Genomic DNA, 14,672 nt, shown 5'->3' on the forward strand with positions numbered 1-14,672 from the left:
TATACCTTACCTAATGCAATAGTCTACTAATAAAGCTCCCAATCTCTAATCTCTCCCTGCTCCAATTCAATAACAGCAACAACAAAAATTTCAATCATGTTACATCTTTCTCGAGAATCTTCAGTGGCTCCACATTACCTACAAACAGGAACTGTAGGTCAGTTGAACATGAGTGTTAAAATACATGTCCAATCTGCCTGGTTAGTAGGGAAAAGGAGAAAAAAAATGCCATCACCACTTTCATATTTATCTTCTCAATTCATTGGCAACTGCAGTTGAGAATATAGAATCCAATCCTATACCACAGATACCTACCTGCTTGAAATACTTGTTGCAGGCCAGGAGGTTTCTAGCCACATGACCTATTTTTTCTAGAAGTTCTGCCATTTATAGCTCAAGGCACTGACCTTGACATAGATCTGATCATTACTCTTAAGTCTTTGATATAAATAATAGCTCTTCCTCACAACAGGCCTAGGAACTCTGTTCTATAAGATAAAGTCCACAGGCCCTACAGTTTTTCCAAGTTCTCTAGTATCATTATAGTTCCTCTGCCACTATTCTCTAAAAATAATTCTCCATTTCAAATACTGACTCTAGAACCTTGCTTCTTACAACTTAATGACTCCACATGCACTGCTCCCCCTGACCAGAAATGTGTTCCTCTTCCTCTACCTATGACACACCAAGATCAAGCTTAAGCCTCAGCCTTTCATAATATGGCAATCTGCAGGAATCACTATTTCTCCGCTGAGACCAAGTATCACTTAAAACCTGTATCATTGATTTGGTACTAGATAATGCATCATATTAAATGGTTATTTTGGCCCCCAAATAACACCTTAAAGGAAAATATTAGGAATCACATTAGTTTTTTTTTTTTTTTTTTTTGATCTGCCATGATGGCTATGCACAAGATATATATGTTTTAAATGAAAGAACGGCTGGAATACATAGCTGGGTGTGAAACAGAATCATAAGCACTAAGAGGTTTAGTGAATAGCCTGGTGTGGATGGATAGCTTATACACTAAAATTTTGTGTTCCTCTTTCCAAAGTGTAGAGTAGACACTGAAAGACAGCTGCCCAGTAGGAATTACAGTTCCCACAATGTTTGAGAACAGAAATGATATATGTAACTTCCAGGTCAGAATTTTTAAGAAGCAGGTTTACCCTTTCTACTCATTCTTTCTCAGTCTGCCTCTGGATGCAGAGGACTCAAATCCCCAGAGATGAAAACAGCAATGAGATAGAAGATGTCTAGTCCAGGAATCAACCACATGGAGAAAGCTGTCTGTTGCTTAGCAACACATGCACTGAATTATTATACAGGTGATAAATATCTAGTACATTAAGCCACTGAAATTATGTTTGTCATGTTATAGCAGCTAGCATTAGTCTACTCAAACACTGAGGGACATTTAACAGGTTAGTACACAGGGATGAGACCAGAATCCATGTTTTCTGATGCTTCCGCTTATAATGTATCCAATTGTCTTCAAATATATATTTATATATTTTTAATTTTATTTTATTTTTTAGAGACAGGATCTTGCTTTGTCACCCAGGCTGGAGTGCAATGGAGCCATCATAGCTCACTACAGCCTTGAACTCCCAGGCTTGAGCAATTCTCCTGCCTCAGCCTTCTGAGTAGCTGGGATTATAGGTGCAAGCCATAGCACCTGACTTTCAGATATATAGTTCTAAATTATCTCTGTGGTATCTAACAAATGTGTTCCACTGACTGCTCTCAAATAAATGCTCTTTTTTTCTTTTCTTTTCTTTTTTTTTTTGGAGACAGGGTCTTGTTCTGTCACCCAGGCTACAGTGCAGTGGTGCAATCATGGCTCATTGTATCCTTGACCTCCTGAGCTCAAGAAGTCCTCCCACCTCAGTCTCTAAAGTAGTGGGGACTACAGGCATGCTCCGCTGTGCATGGCTAATTTAGTTTTTGTAGTGATGGGGTCTCCCTATGTTGCACAGGCTATTCTTGAACTCCTGGGCTCAAGTGATCCTCCCGCCTTATCCTCCCAAAGTGCTGGGATGACAGGCATAAACCACAACACCCATCTCAGATAAATGCTCTTAATCTTCAACAAAGCCTTATCTTCACTTACCATTTACAATCATTTTCAAACAAGCAGAACATGGTTTTCTGGAAAAATAAAGATCACAGTTTTTCAGCCTTGACCCGTGTTTAATAAGAGCAATCTGCCCGGCATGTAAATCTTCACTAGAACAGTGGAGACCAACAATTTTCATGTTTTTCACCACCACAAGACCAGTTCTCTTTACCTACATTAAGGTATAAAATAACAACTTATTAGTTATAACACCTAATAATCATATTATGGATTATACTTATTAAAAAATGGAAGTTTTGTTTAGTTCTTTAAACAGTTTATACAAAGCACATTTCTCATTAGATCCAAAAAACTTCTGAAACTTCAGTGTTGACTTTAGACCAGAAATTTTCTAAACCTAGGCTCTACTAATCAAACAATTAAGCATGTAATTATCATTAATTTGTTCTAGTGAAAGATGAATATATTATAACCAAGTAAAGGGTAAGAACTAGGTCAATTTCACCTGTTTCTTATAGCACTGAGTGTAGTACTATTTAGTATTAAGCTTCTAGACGGTAATAAAGAAAAATTTATAAAACCCTGATTTTACACATGGATAAGTAAAGCCCAGAAAGTTTACATGACTTTCTGAAAGACACATAGATGACAAAAGGCAGAACTAAAGCAGAGGTCATCTTAAATTCTAAAATATTTTAAATATTGGCCAAAATAAAGATAATCTTCAACTTCTTTCTAAAAACTACTGGCTGTATCAATTTACAGCACTATGGCAGTCTAGACTACTACAGTTGGGTCCCACCTACTACTACAGATAAATTATAAACATAAAAAGAAGAGAGACATACCATCAGGTGTCAAAAAGGATGAGAGAACTTGATGTCAGAGCAGTGAGCTTGAGCTATCTTAGCAGTATTCCACAGAGCAGGGGACGGCTGAGCCTGATGTAGGCCCTGCAGACGTGGGACTGACTGGGGTTCTAAGCACTTACAGTGGATCTCTTTTAGTGAAGGTTTTGTGTTACTAAACCTAAAGTGTCTCTCAATTTAAGCAAATACTAATCAATGCTGGTATATCAATATCAGATAAATCAGACTAAGGTAAAAAGTCAGTTCTGCATAAGGCACAAAATAGTCTATGCTGCTTTCCCAGCAAAAGCCTCTGAAGTAAGGAATGTAAATCTGATCCCTGGGCTTGGGACTGACTGTTACGTGAAGGGAGCTTGGGCTGAGGAGATGGTGTCCCTAGTTCCCATCCCCTTCCAAAGCGATTTTACCCTATACTTATCTCCAATACAGCATATCTGAAATCATTTAAAGGATTAGACCAAAGCTATATTAACTAAAATAGTCAAGTTTCAGTTTCAGTTCTGAGTATAAATGTTTGAGATTATGGAGAATGATAATTTGTAAAATATCTAAAAAAGGAGGAACAGAAATTTTATGGAGTTCCTTTTTTTTTTTTTTTTTTTTTTTTTGAGACGAAGTCCCACTCTGTGGCCCAGGCTGGAGTGCAGTGGCACAATCTTGGCTCACTGCAACCTCCACCTCCCAGGTTTAGGCAATTCTCTTGCCTCTGCCTCCTGAGTAGCTGGGATTATGGGTGTGTGCCACCATGCCCAGCTAATTTTTATATTTTTAGAAGAGACAAAGTTTCACCATGTTGGTCAGGCTGGTCTCGAACTCCTGACCTCGTGATCCACCCGCTTTGGCCTCCCAAAGTGCTGGGATTACAGGCGTGAGCCACCGCGCCCGGCCGAATTCCATTTCTGAGTTAACCAATCATCTCCTAAACTAGGACATTTAAAAAAGAATACAAAAGTCTTTGCTTTACAAAATATATACCTAAGAATATATGTAAAATATGAAAAAACCTATCTATATTGGCTTTTAAAATAAGCTTTAAATTTACCTTGAATTTGTGAACACATTACCCTCCCTACCAAAATTTCTTGGAGTTTTATGCTTCTTAAATGTGAAGTATATATTATTGATTTCTGAATATTTTCAATAAGTTTATTTTTTAAAAGAGATCATTTTGGAAAAGAAGTAATGTTGCCTCATCAAAAGTTCTTGACAGAGTTCCTGTTGTTAAATTGAGTTCCACTGGTTAACGTGACCAGTGGAAGTGGCTGCAAGGGAATGATTTCAGCTTTATATTTTCCTAGTTAAGCAGACAGAAATAAAGCCAGGAAAAAAAGCTTAAAAATTATTCCTCATAAATGAGAAGAATACTCATCAACTTGTTATTAGAACAATCTTTTGGGTAGAGTTTATCACTTTTTTGTCTAGAGTCCTTTTTACCTCAGAAAATACATATTTTTTCATTTTGCATCTAGGTAAGGCCAAATATCAGGCTTGAGACAAATATTTTTCCATCCCAAACTCAACGGAACAAATAAAAGCTCAAGTTGAATTCCATTTCCACACTTCCATTTACTGCAACTCCCAGAGGACTGAACCTTTTCAGTGAATCACTGCTCTGGATCTGATATTGCTTCACTTCAACATTTTGACAAGTAATCTACGTGATCCTAGTCACAGAGTTTTACATTAAAACATGGGCAAAAGAGGACAGTCTGTTTTGTATTTGGACTAGTACATTGACTTAAATGGTGATTCCCTATTTTTTTCCCATGGCCTTTCTTACAATAAAAACTCATAAATATTCTGAGACAAATTATTTCTATATTCTTGTTGGGCTCACTCTCAGAATGAATTAGGAAATCTCTAGGAATATACATCAGAATCATCAAGGTAACTCTTCAAAACATACATTCTTAGCCTCCACTCTGTACCCAATGAATTGGAACCTCTGGAAAACTCAAAAGAATAAAGTAACAAGGAAATACTATACAATATTTAAAAAAAAACAAGGTTCATTTTTCAAGTGCGCACTTTGATTTTACCCTACATACCAACTAATAAGTTAACCTGTTACTGTTTCATGGATATTAGCAGAAAACATAAAACTTCTGGGTTAGAAACAATGAACTTTATAATTTGCAGCACAGCAGTCGGTATGACCATCATTAACTGTTTCCTTGCCCTCAAGCCCCGTGATGGGTAATACAGATGGACACAGATGGGTGCCTGGACACAGAGTGGGCAGTGTTATAGGAGAGGAACACTGAGCTTGAGAGCCCTACTGTTTCACAGCAGAAAGTAAGCCAGTTTGCCCTTTGTCCTAGAGGGACACATTACCTCAACCCTCAGGGTTGATTACTGCAAACACAACTCTGAGAAATGACCCAGGTAAAAAAGTGGCTAGGGCCTTGCATTCTTGGCATAAGCAGCAAGGTGTGTGAGAGTGTGAGAGAACAAAGAAAGACTATTTCTCAAAACATCTATATGAACTATCAAGAGTTAATCTTTTTTTAAAGGCAATATGTGGGACGTCAGAATAATCCCATCTGTACTTAAAAAAAAAAAAAAAAAAACAGGAGTGACATATAATCTTGTAAACATGCAGAATATTTTTAGAAGAGTATTTTTTAAACTCCCTTGAAAGTAGGAAAGGAGGAACTTTTATTCAACTTTATACTATTCCTTTTGCTTTGTTATTATGAGCATATATATATATATGTTAAATCATTAAAAAAAATTACCTGTTTTTTGTCAGTAGATACTCTGGCCATCTCTTCATTATCTCCTAAGGGTCCATGCTTTCCCTCTTCATTTTTCTAATAAAATTCAGATTACGAAAAAAAAGATTAGTACATAAGATATATGACTAATTCAATATTCCCATATTTAAAGGTTGACTTCCTTGGCTTTGACCATTTTTTTTTTCCATGATGAAACTCTACATTGACTTCCTACTTTGAATCAAGTTCATACTACTTTACTTAGTAAATAAGACTTTCACAATCTATTCCCTATGTACTGTCCCCAAATATAGAAGGATTGGAAATTGTCATCAGAAAATAAGATTCTGAAGTTTACGGCTTCATAATTGTGGCAGTTTTGAACAATGGAAAAGTCCAAAGTGTGGCCATGAATAACTAAAGTGGAATACAGCTAAGTTAATTGGAATTGAGATGATAAGGAATTATGGTAGCAAAGGTATTAGATCTGGATTATGATTATCTGGAATGGCACAAGGAGATCTCTGGTGGGGCATTATTCCGTTAATTATTCTGAATTCCCCCTTGCTATGTAACAAAACATAGTCACAGGCTCCAGGGAATGGCACAAGGAGATCTCTTGTAGGGCATCATTATTCTGTTAATTATTATTCTGTTAATAATGCCCCACCAGAGATCTCCTTGTGCCATTCCCTGGAGCCTGTGACTATGTTTTGTTACACAGCAACGGGGAATTCAGGTTGCAGCTGGAACTGAGGCACTAACCACTTACCTTGAGAGGGGGAGATTATTCTTGATTATCTGATTGGTCCAATGTTATCACAAGGGTCATTATAAGTGAAAGAGGGATGTGGGAGAGTCAGTGATGCAACATGAAAGACTCAACTGGCCATCCCCGCTGGCTTTGAAGATGGAAGGGGCCCATGAGCCAAGGAAAACAAATAATCTCCACAGGTAGAAAAGGCAAGGAAACAGATTCTCCCCTAGAACCTCAGAAGGGAATTTAGCTCTGCCAACACTTTGATTTTAGTCCAGTAAGACCCATTTCAGACCTCTTACTTACAGAACTATATAATAAATTTGTGTTGTTTTCAGCCACTGACTTGGTGGTCATTTGTTATAGCAGCAATATAAAACTAATGCAGGTATATCCATGAAGGGAAAGAAGTAGGAAGAAAGATTGAGGTAAGACCAAAGTCGTTTATTAGTTCAACAAATACTTATTGAACCCTTGCTATATGACAGCCTCGTTGCTCAAGATGCAGCCCTCATAGAGCTTATGATTTATGAAAACAGAAAAGTGACTATGAAGTAAGTTGATTAAGACAAAGAAAGTGAGATAGAATTCTGTGAGCTCCAAAAGAGGTGGGATAGTTAATAAATTGACACAATTTTAAAGTAGGAATGGGAAACTTTGTAAATGCTGACCTGCTAGTCTTATGAAACAAGTGCTAGATGCTAGAAAAGAAACAACCTTCAAAAAGAAGTTTACAAGAAAACCCATGTTCTGGGAATGAGGTTTCTGTTGAAACAGAACAGGAAGTAGAGGAAGTGATGGTGTCAGTGGCAAAACGGTAAGGATGTGGGAGCTAGTAGTGATAATAATTAAATGAGTAATGATAGTAACAGTACCTAACATCTACTGCATGTTTATCATGTACCAAACCCTAAATTATCTCATTTAATCCTTATAACTTTATAAAGTAGCTCCTATTATTCCCATTTTACAAATGAGGAAATTGTGGCTCAGGGAGATTAAATAACTCAACCATGGTCACACAGATAATAAGTGGATATGCCAGATCCAGCCCAAGATCCATCATCTTAACTATTACGCTACATTACTTCTGTTCTGGAAAAGTACAGTAAGGGCCTTTAGCATGAGGTACCAGAAGACACAATGGAAAGAGTTAGGAGGCTGAATGCGGTGGCTCATGCCTGTAATCCTAGCACTTTGGGAGACTGAGGAGGGTGGATTATGTGAGCCCAGGAGTTCGTGACCAGTCTAGGCAACAGGGCAAGACCCCATCTCTATTATAGTAAATAAATAAATAAATAAATAAATAAATAGAGTTAGAAGGCAAGAACAATAAGGATATGTAGAGAAAAGTGAGGAACAATGCAGTTATTCTAAATCAGATTCAGTAATAAGTAACAGTCAAGCAATTTAGATTTAAATTCTAATTTAAATTAAAAGGAAAAACTATGAACAAGTAGAAAGATTTTTAAATGACAGCCATTTCCACAGTGCTTGATTTCTACTTCAAAACTTTTCACTGTGTTTTTTCCTTATAAGTCTCATAAACGACTTTCTCTCTTACTTATTTAGTTTTGAACTCGACTCTTAAAAATTATTGGCTGGACACGGTGGCTCACACCTGTAATCCCAGCACTTTGGGAGAATGAGGTGGGTGGATCACCTGAGGTCAGGAATTCAAGACCAGCCTGGCTAACATGGTGAAACCCCATCTTTACTCAAAATACAAAAATTAGCCAGGCATAGTGGCACATACCTGTAATCCCAGGTATTAGGGAGGCTGAAGCAGGAGAATAGCTCAAACCTGGGAGGCAGAGGTTGCAGTGAGCCAAGATCAGGCCATTGCATTCCAGCCTGGGCAACAGAGTAAGAGTCAGTTTCAAAAAAAAAAAAATCTTGGTTTTCAACACAGGAACAGAAAACCAAATTCTACATGTTCTCACTTATAAGTGGGAGCTAAATGATGAGAACACATAGACACATGGTAGGTAACAACACACACTAGGGCCTGTCAGAGGGGGAATGGTGGGAGGAAGAAAGGCATCAGGAAGAATAGCTAATGGATGCTGGGCTTACTATCTAAGTGATGGGATGATCTGTGCAGCAAACCACCATGGCATACATTTACCTATGAAACAAATCTGCATGTGTACCCCTAAACTTAAAATAAAGGTTGAAGAAAAAATAAGAGACAATATATGTTAAGCACAGTGTCTGGCAGATAATAGTTACTCAATAAATCATAATTGTTATTATCATTAAAAAATTATTAGTTTTTAAACTCAATGTGTACCTTGCTAAACAATCTTTAAGGAGTACCCATAGAGTGTAAATATTTGACAACATAGGAAAGCTTGTATCAGTTATATTTGGAAGTGGTTATATGTTAATAATACACTAAGTCTATTAAAAATTACAGACAGTTTCAGTATCCAGTAACAGGGGAATAGACAGGTTTATCAATACAACTGATTGTTATGCAATTATTAAAATAATGATTAAAAAAACACATAGTACCTAACATGGGCCAGGCGCTAAGAGCTTTACAAATATTAACTCATTCATTTCTCATAAAAGCCTCATGTAGTTTATACTAGTAACATTTCATTTTACAGATGAGGAAGCTGACACAGAGAGGTAAAGTTGCCCAAAGTTACACAGCTAGTAAGAGGTGGAGCCAGAATTTGAATCCAAGCAGGGTGGCTACAAAACCACTGGCTACTCTAAAGCGCTAGACTAAGGTGATGCTCTAATGTTTATTTAGCGTAAGTATTTTCTTATGTTAAGTGAAAAGGGCAGGATCCAGAGTTAAATGATCTCATATAAGTAAAGAAAAATAAGAGAAAAAAGATTGAGAAACAATTTTTAAAAAGTAATTAGTTTCTAGGAGGTAGAATTATGAGAAATTTTTTTCTTCTGTTCATTTAAAAAATAACAAACATATATTATTTTGGTAACTCATAAAAACACTTTTAGTATGACAAAAGGTTGATAAAGTATCAAAAGCAATATTTCCAGTACAATTACATGTCTAATTGCATCTTGGTGTTTCTATGATTTACTCTGTACAGCAAAAACAGACTAAAGAATTTAAATGGCGGGGCGCGGTGGGTCACGCCTATAATCCCAGCACTTTGGGAGGCTGAGGCAGACGGATCATTAGGTCAGGAGATTGACACCATCCTGGCCAACATGGTGAAACCCCGTCTCTACTAAAAATACAAAAAAAATAGCTGGGTGTGGTGGCACATGCCTGTAGTCCCAGCTACTTGGGAGGCTGAGGCAGGAGAATTGCTTGAACCCAGGAGGTGGAGATTGCAATGAGTTGAGATGGCACCACTGTACTACAGCCTGGGAGACAGTGTGAGATTATCTCAAAAAAAAAAAAAAAAAAATTAAAAATTAAGAATTTAAGTGAAACAATCATTACTTTAGCTTAAAGAAGATTTTTTTTCTCTTAATAGGAAAAAGTTCTTACTCAACTCTATGAATATCATGTGCAATTAATACTGGAAAAAATATATACTATAGTAAATGGTAAAGAAATATTAGGCACAAAAATTGGGTAATATTTCGAGGATTTAATATTTCTACAAGTATAAACACAATGGCAGCATATACTATACGTACATGAAATTTAGATGTATTCTTATTGTATAATTTAAAATTAATAACTTATCAACCCTGTAACAGTACAAAAACTGGCAAATACAAAATTGTATTCCTGCAATGACTGCAACTACCTGCAAAATTATGTGGATATTAACTAGCACAAAAAGGGAATCCAAGAGAAAAAAATATAGTTTGATTTTTAAAATGATGTAGCTAAAGATTGTCTTCAGTTTCAATGACAATGTTTGTACAATAAATAAATACCCTATAAAAGTGGAGTACATTATACTCCCTTTCATTCTGTATTCTTCCCCCACACTATTATTGCTCTCACTTTTTTACAATAGCCATGATATCAGAAGAACTAATTAAATTATATACTCCTGCTTTATTGACATTAAATATACAAGTAATTAACAATCTGCAATCATGTTCTAAATATTTGCTAAATCTGCTTTTTTGGAATTTAAACCACATTTTTCTCATATAAACAATGTTAAAAATGGCAGTCAAGTTCCCAAGCTAACATGCAAAAGCCTATTTCACTCATAAGATAATTGCTGGAATAATCCTGAGGCTTCCCCTCCCCAAGTGCCTGTTGAGTCCCAAGGCCTACAGGTAAGAACAGAAGTGGAGGCCTACCCAAGACCAGGGTGAGAGGGTTGTAGTCCTAGGAGGCATGGGTGTGGGAGCAGAGCTGGAAAGACACCAATGCAGTGAATAGGAGCTGGGCAAGCTCCAGGACCAGGAGCTAAGTGTGATAACCTTTCATACAGCCAAGTCAATCCTACTTCCAGGTTGCCTGGCTTTCTGAAGACATGAATGTTCTTTGTTTTGATATCTTCTGTACTCATTTCTATGTGTTTTAACCTTCCATTTAAAAGCTCTAAATAGGCCATGTGGCGGTGGCTCATGCCTGTAATCCGAGCACTTTGGGAGGCTGAAGCGAGTGGATCATGAGGTCAGGAGTTTGCGACCAGCCTGGCCAATATGGTAAAACCCTGTCTCTACTAAAAATACAAAAATTAGCCAGGCATGAGGGCGCACGCCTGTAGTCCCAGCTACTCGGGAGGCTGAGGCAGAAGAATTGTTTCAACCCGGGTGGTGGAGGTTGCAGTGAGCCAAGATCATGCCACTGCACTCCAGCCTGGGCAACAAAGCACGATTGCGTTTCAAAAAAACAAAAACAAAAACAAAACAAAATAAAAGCCTTAAATAGACATGAGTATAAGTCAGATTCTAAATAAGATCCCAAATAAAATATTTGAAACAAAAGACTTCTTTCATTTAAAAAAAAAGTCCACGGTGCCCACCTGATGAAGGAATGAGATGCCAGGAAAACTAGGCATCACTGGGAGAAAACAGAGTCATAACCCTGATCTTTTGTTAAACACGATATAAAGTTGTATAAAATCTTGTTGTTAATATAGTTTTGAAATTTACTTGTAGTATTTTTTTTACCAAAATGCTAACTGAAAGCTTTATCTCAGTTTTCTCGGATACATACTTTTTTCTGTAAAGTATGAGGAAACAGTAGGGTATGTATTATTTGCAAACAAACTTCAACAATTAGTTGGGCAATCAATCCCTTCCTAACAGAAACATAAATATCATTTATCACTAATTAAATAGAACTTGTGCCTATCTGTTGAAAAAAAAATTTCAACATAGGATGTGGTATGTATGTAAAAAAATAGAGCTAAAATGAGATCAAATCTAGATACTTGAAAAAGAAAGCTTCTTCAAAAATTTTATTCAATCTCTAATATGTCCAGTTTTAAAAAGTCTTAAATCTCTAAATATTTGCTTCTAATCTGGCTCTTCAAAATAAATTTATCAGCAAAAAAAAAAAAAAAAAAAAAACAAAAAAAAAAAAAAAAAAAAAAAAACCCAAAGTCCCTGAGAGCTTAGAAACCTACTTTCATAAAATAATACTAAGTTGTTAACAAGCAGAAGGAATAAAAGAACTTCAAAATTCATGAAGGAAATAAAGAGCCTTTTCAAAGCCATTAGTAAAATGTGGAGCCAGAGTAGGGGATGAGGGTGAGAAATATGGAATAACAATGCATAATATTTTAAATAATGTTTTACTATCTATAAAACACTTCACATAGGAAGTGGGGGAGGAAGCTACGCCAAGAGATATCACTTTTTTATAAGAAGTGAATATCCTCACATCTCATTAAAATTCCTCAATGCAATTCCTATATTGATAGGATAAAATCTAAACTTTGCAAGGCATACAATGCTTTTTACAATATGATTCCTGTCTACATTTACAAGCTCCTTTCCAGTCTCTTCCCTCCACCTAACTTCATTCTCTGGCCTGAGGACCACAAATTCTCTGACTCCTCCAAGCTTTCCCTCTAGAGTTCCTGGGCGTGGGCAAATGTCCACATATTCTTCATGTCTCAGTGCAAATAAGACCTTCTCTGAATCCTTCCTTCACTTTCCCATATAGAGCTTTGCTCCCAGTCTTGCCAGCATCTCTGCTTATACTGTGTACTCGCTCCACGATCTAATTCTATTTTAATTGTTTAAATGCCTAGTGTTTCTTCTCATTAGAAAATAAGGACCATGTTTTTTTCTGCTTTGTGTCTCCAATGCCAAGCACAAAACCTCATCCACAGTAAAATGAAAAGAAAATCTCCTAAGAGTACTGTGGGAATTTAAGGATTTATAGCCTTTTTCTGGAAAATTTTAAAAAACTTTTAGCAGAATTATTGGCAAGTTGGAAACCTCAGTGAGTACATGCAGAATATAATCACAGCTTTGTAAAATAAAAAACCTCATGCTTAAGATTGGAAGTACCAAAATGTTAACAGTAATGTTACAGTGGTGAGAAACCATAGGTAATTTTCTGGCCCCTCTCTGCCCTTTTATCTCTGTTTTCAAAAATGTCTTAAATGCTCAACCTAACCTAATACTATTTTCCAATGGCCATGGCCCCCTATAACCATTAATGCCAACACCATAAGCTTCCAAAATTACCAAACAGAAATGATGAGAACCTAGCACCATTCCATTCCAAGCATGGAGGAAAATGAGAACCTAGCACCTTGTTTCCCCAAGGGTAGAAGAAAGACAAGACGTAGGATGTCCATACTTCCAATTCCAATATATTGGCTTTTATGATTATTGTTACTATACATTTCTGATCTTGTGTTTTTTTTCTGAGATGGAGTCTTGCTCTGTCACCCAGGCTGGAGTGCAGTGGCACAATCTCAGCTCACTGCAACCTCCATTTCCCGAGTTCAAGCGATTCTCATCCCTCAGCCTCCTGAGCAGCTGGGACTACAGGTGTGCACCACCAAGCCTGGCTATTTCTTTTTTTTTTTCTTTTGAGAAGGAGTCTCTGTCGCTCTGTTGCCAGGCTGGAGTGCAGTGGAGCGATCTTGGCTCACTGAAATCTCCACCTCCCAGGTCCAAGAAATTCTCCTGCTTTAGCCTCTTGAGTAGCCGGGACTACAGCCACGTGCCACCACACCCAGCTAATTTTTCTATTTTTAGTAGAGACGGGGTTTCACCATGTTGCCCAGGGTGGTTTTGAACTCCTGACTTCAGGTGATCCGCCAGCCTCAGCCTCACAAAGAGCTAGGATTTCAGGTGTGGTCCACTGCGCCCGGCCCATTTCTAATCTATTTTGATCATTTCAAGATCCAAAGAGACTTCTTTCATCCAGCATACACCAATTAGACTTCATATAATGGTAGACACTGAAGGGTATATAGGAGGTAAAATAAGACATGGTCTCTATCTCTAGGCAATTTATTTATTTCTGTGGCAGAGGGGTAAACCTACCTAGATAAAACACCAACAGTATATCTTATTGGGAGAAATTATGTGGTATAGACAATAATCTTATTAGCCAAACTGACATATAAATACAATTAGTACCTGATAAATACAGCAGTCTCGGAAAGTATTTTTAAAATGGAAGATGACTTACTACAGCTAGGAGTTATAAAGTGTCATGTTAAACAATAAAGGTATTTTTAAAATCTTAAGGCTTGTTAAGTTTGGTTTTAGGTATGACAGAAACTGGAGCAATAAAGTCAGATTGTAAATCACTGTTTCTCTAAGGGGAAAAACTATGAAACAAATTATACCTGAGATTTTTGCTTCTGGGCTTCTACTGCTGGGAAGAGCTCCATCCAGAGGCTGAGCAGAGTGAAAAGGTTGACTTTAGAAAGCCTTGGTATCTGACCTACAAAAGAGAGGGCAAACACTTAAAAATGTGTTACTAATGATGAAAAAGGGAGCTAATCTCAATGTCACTTGGGTGCTGCAGCCTAAGCCCAACTGCTTTTGCATGAGGCATAGAAAAGGATTCGAGGAAAAGAGAGTCAGAGGTGTCTCAGCAGGAGACCTTCAGCCTCAGTCGCGGCGACCTCCTTCTCCACTTAAAAAGTTGGGCCCAGGCCGGGCGCGGTGGCTCACGCCTGTAATCCCAGCACTTTGGGAGGCCGAGGCGGGTGGATCACGAGGTCAAGAGATCGAGACCATCCTGGTCAAAATGGTGAAACCCCGTCTCTACTAAAAATACAAAAAATTAGCTGGGCATGGTGGCGCGTGCCTGTAATCCCAGCTACTCAGGAGGCTGAGGCAGGAGAATTGCCTGAACCCAAGAGGCG

The 14,672-nt window shown here is 37.4% G+C and overlaps 1 protein-coding gene across 2 annotated transcripts in view; it reads right to left on the reverse strand.

Moving 5' to 3' along the window:
• CDADC1 (cytidine and dCMP deaminase domain containing 1) overlaps positions 1-14,672 on the reverse strand; it is a 39,028-nt gene that overhangs the window by 23,496 nt on the left and 860 nt on the right. For both annotated transcript variants that reach the window (XM_017535914.2, XM_017535913.2), the window contains exons 2-4: positions 14,148-14,245; positions 5,691-5,765; positions 2,117-2,294 (exon numbers count right to left, since the gene is read on the reverse strand). In XM_017535914.2, the coding sequence (XP_017391403.1) occupies positions 2,117-2,294; positions 5,691-5,765; positions 14,148-14,245 (351 nt within the window). The remainder of the gene's footprint in view (positions 1-2,116; positions 2,295-5,690; positions 5,766-14,147; positions 14,246-14,672) is intronic.

Source organism: Cebus imitator, unplaced genomic scaffold (assembly GCF_001604975.1).
Source record: "Cebus imitator isolate Cc_AM_T3 unplaced genomic scaffold, Cebus_imitator-1.0 Scaffold94, whole genome shotgun sequence".
Taxonomy (NCBI): Eukaryota; Metazoa; Chordata; class Mammalia; order Primates; family Cebidae; genus Cebus; species Cebus imitator.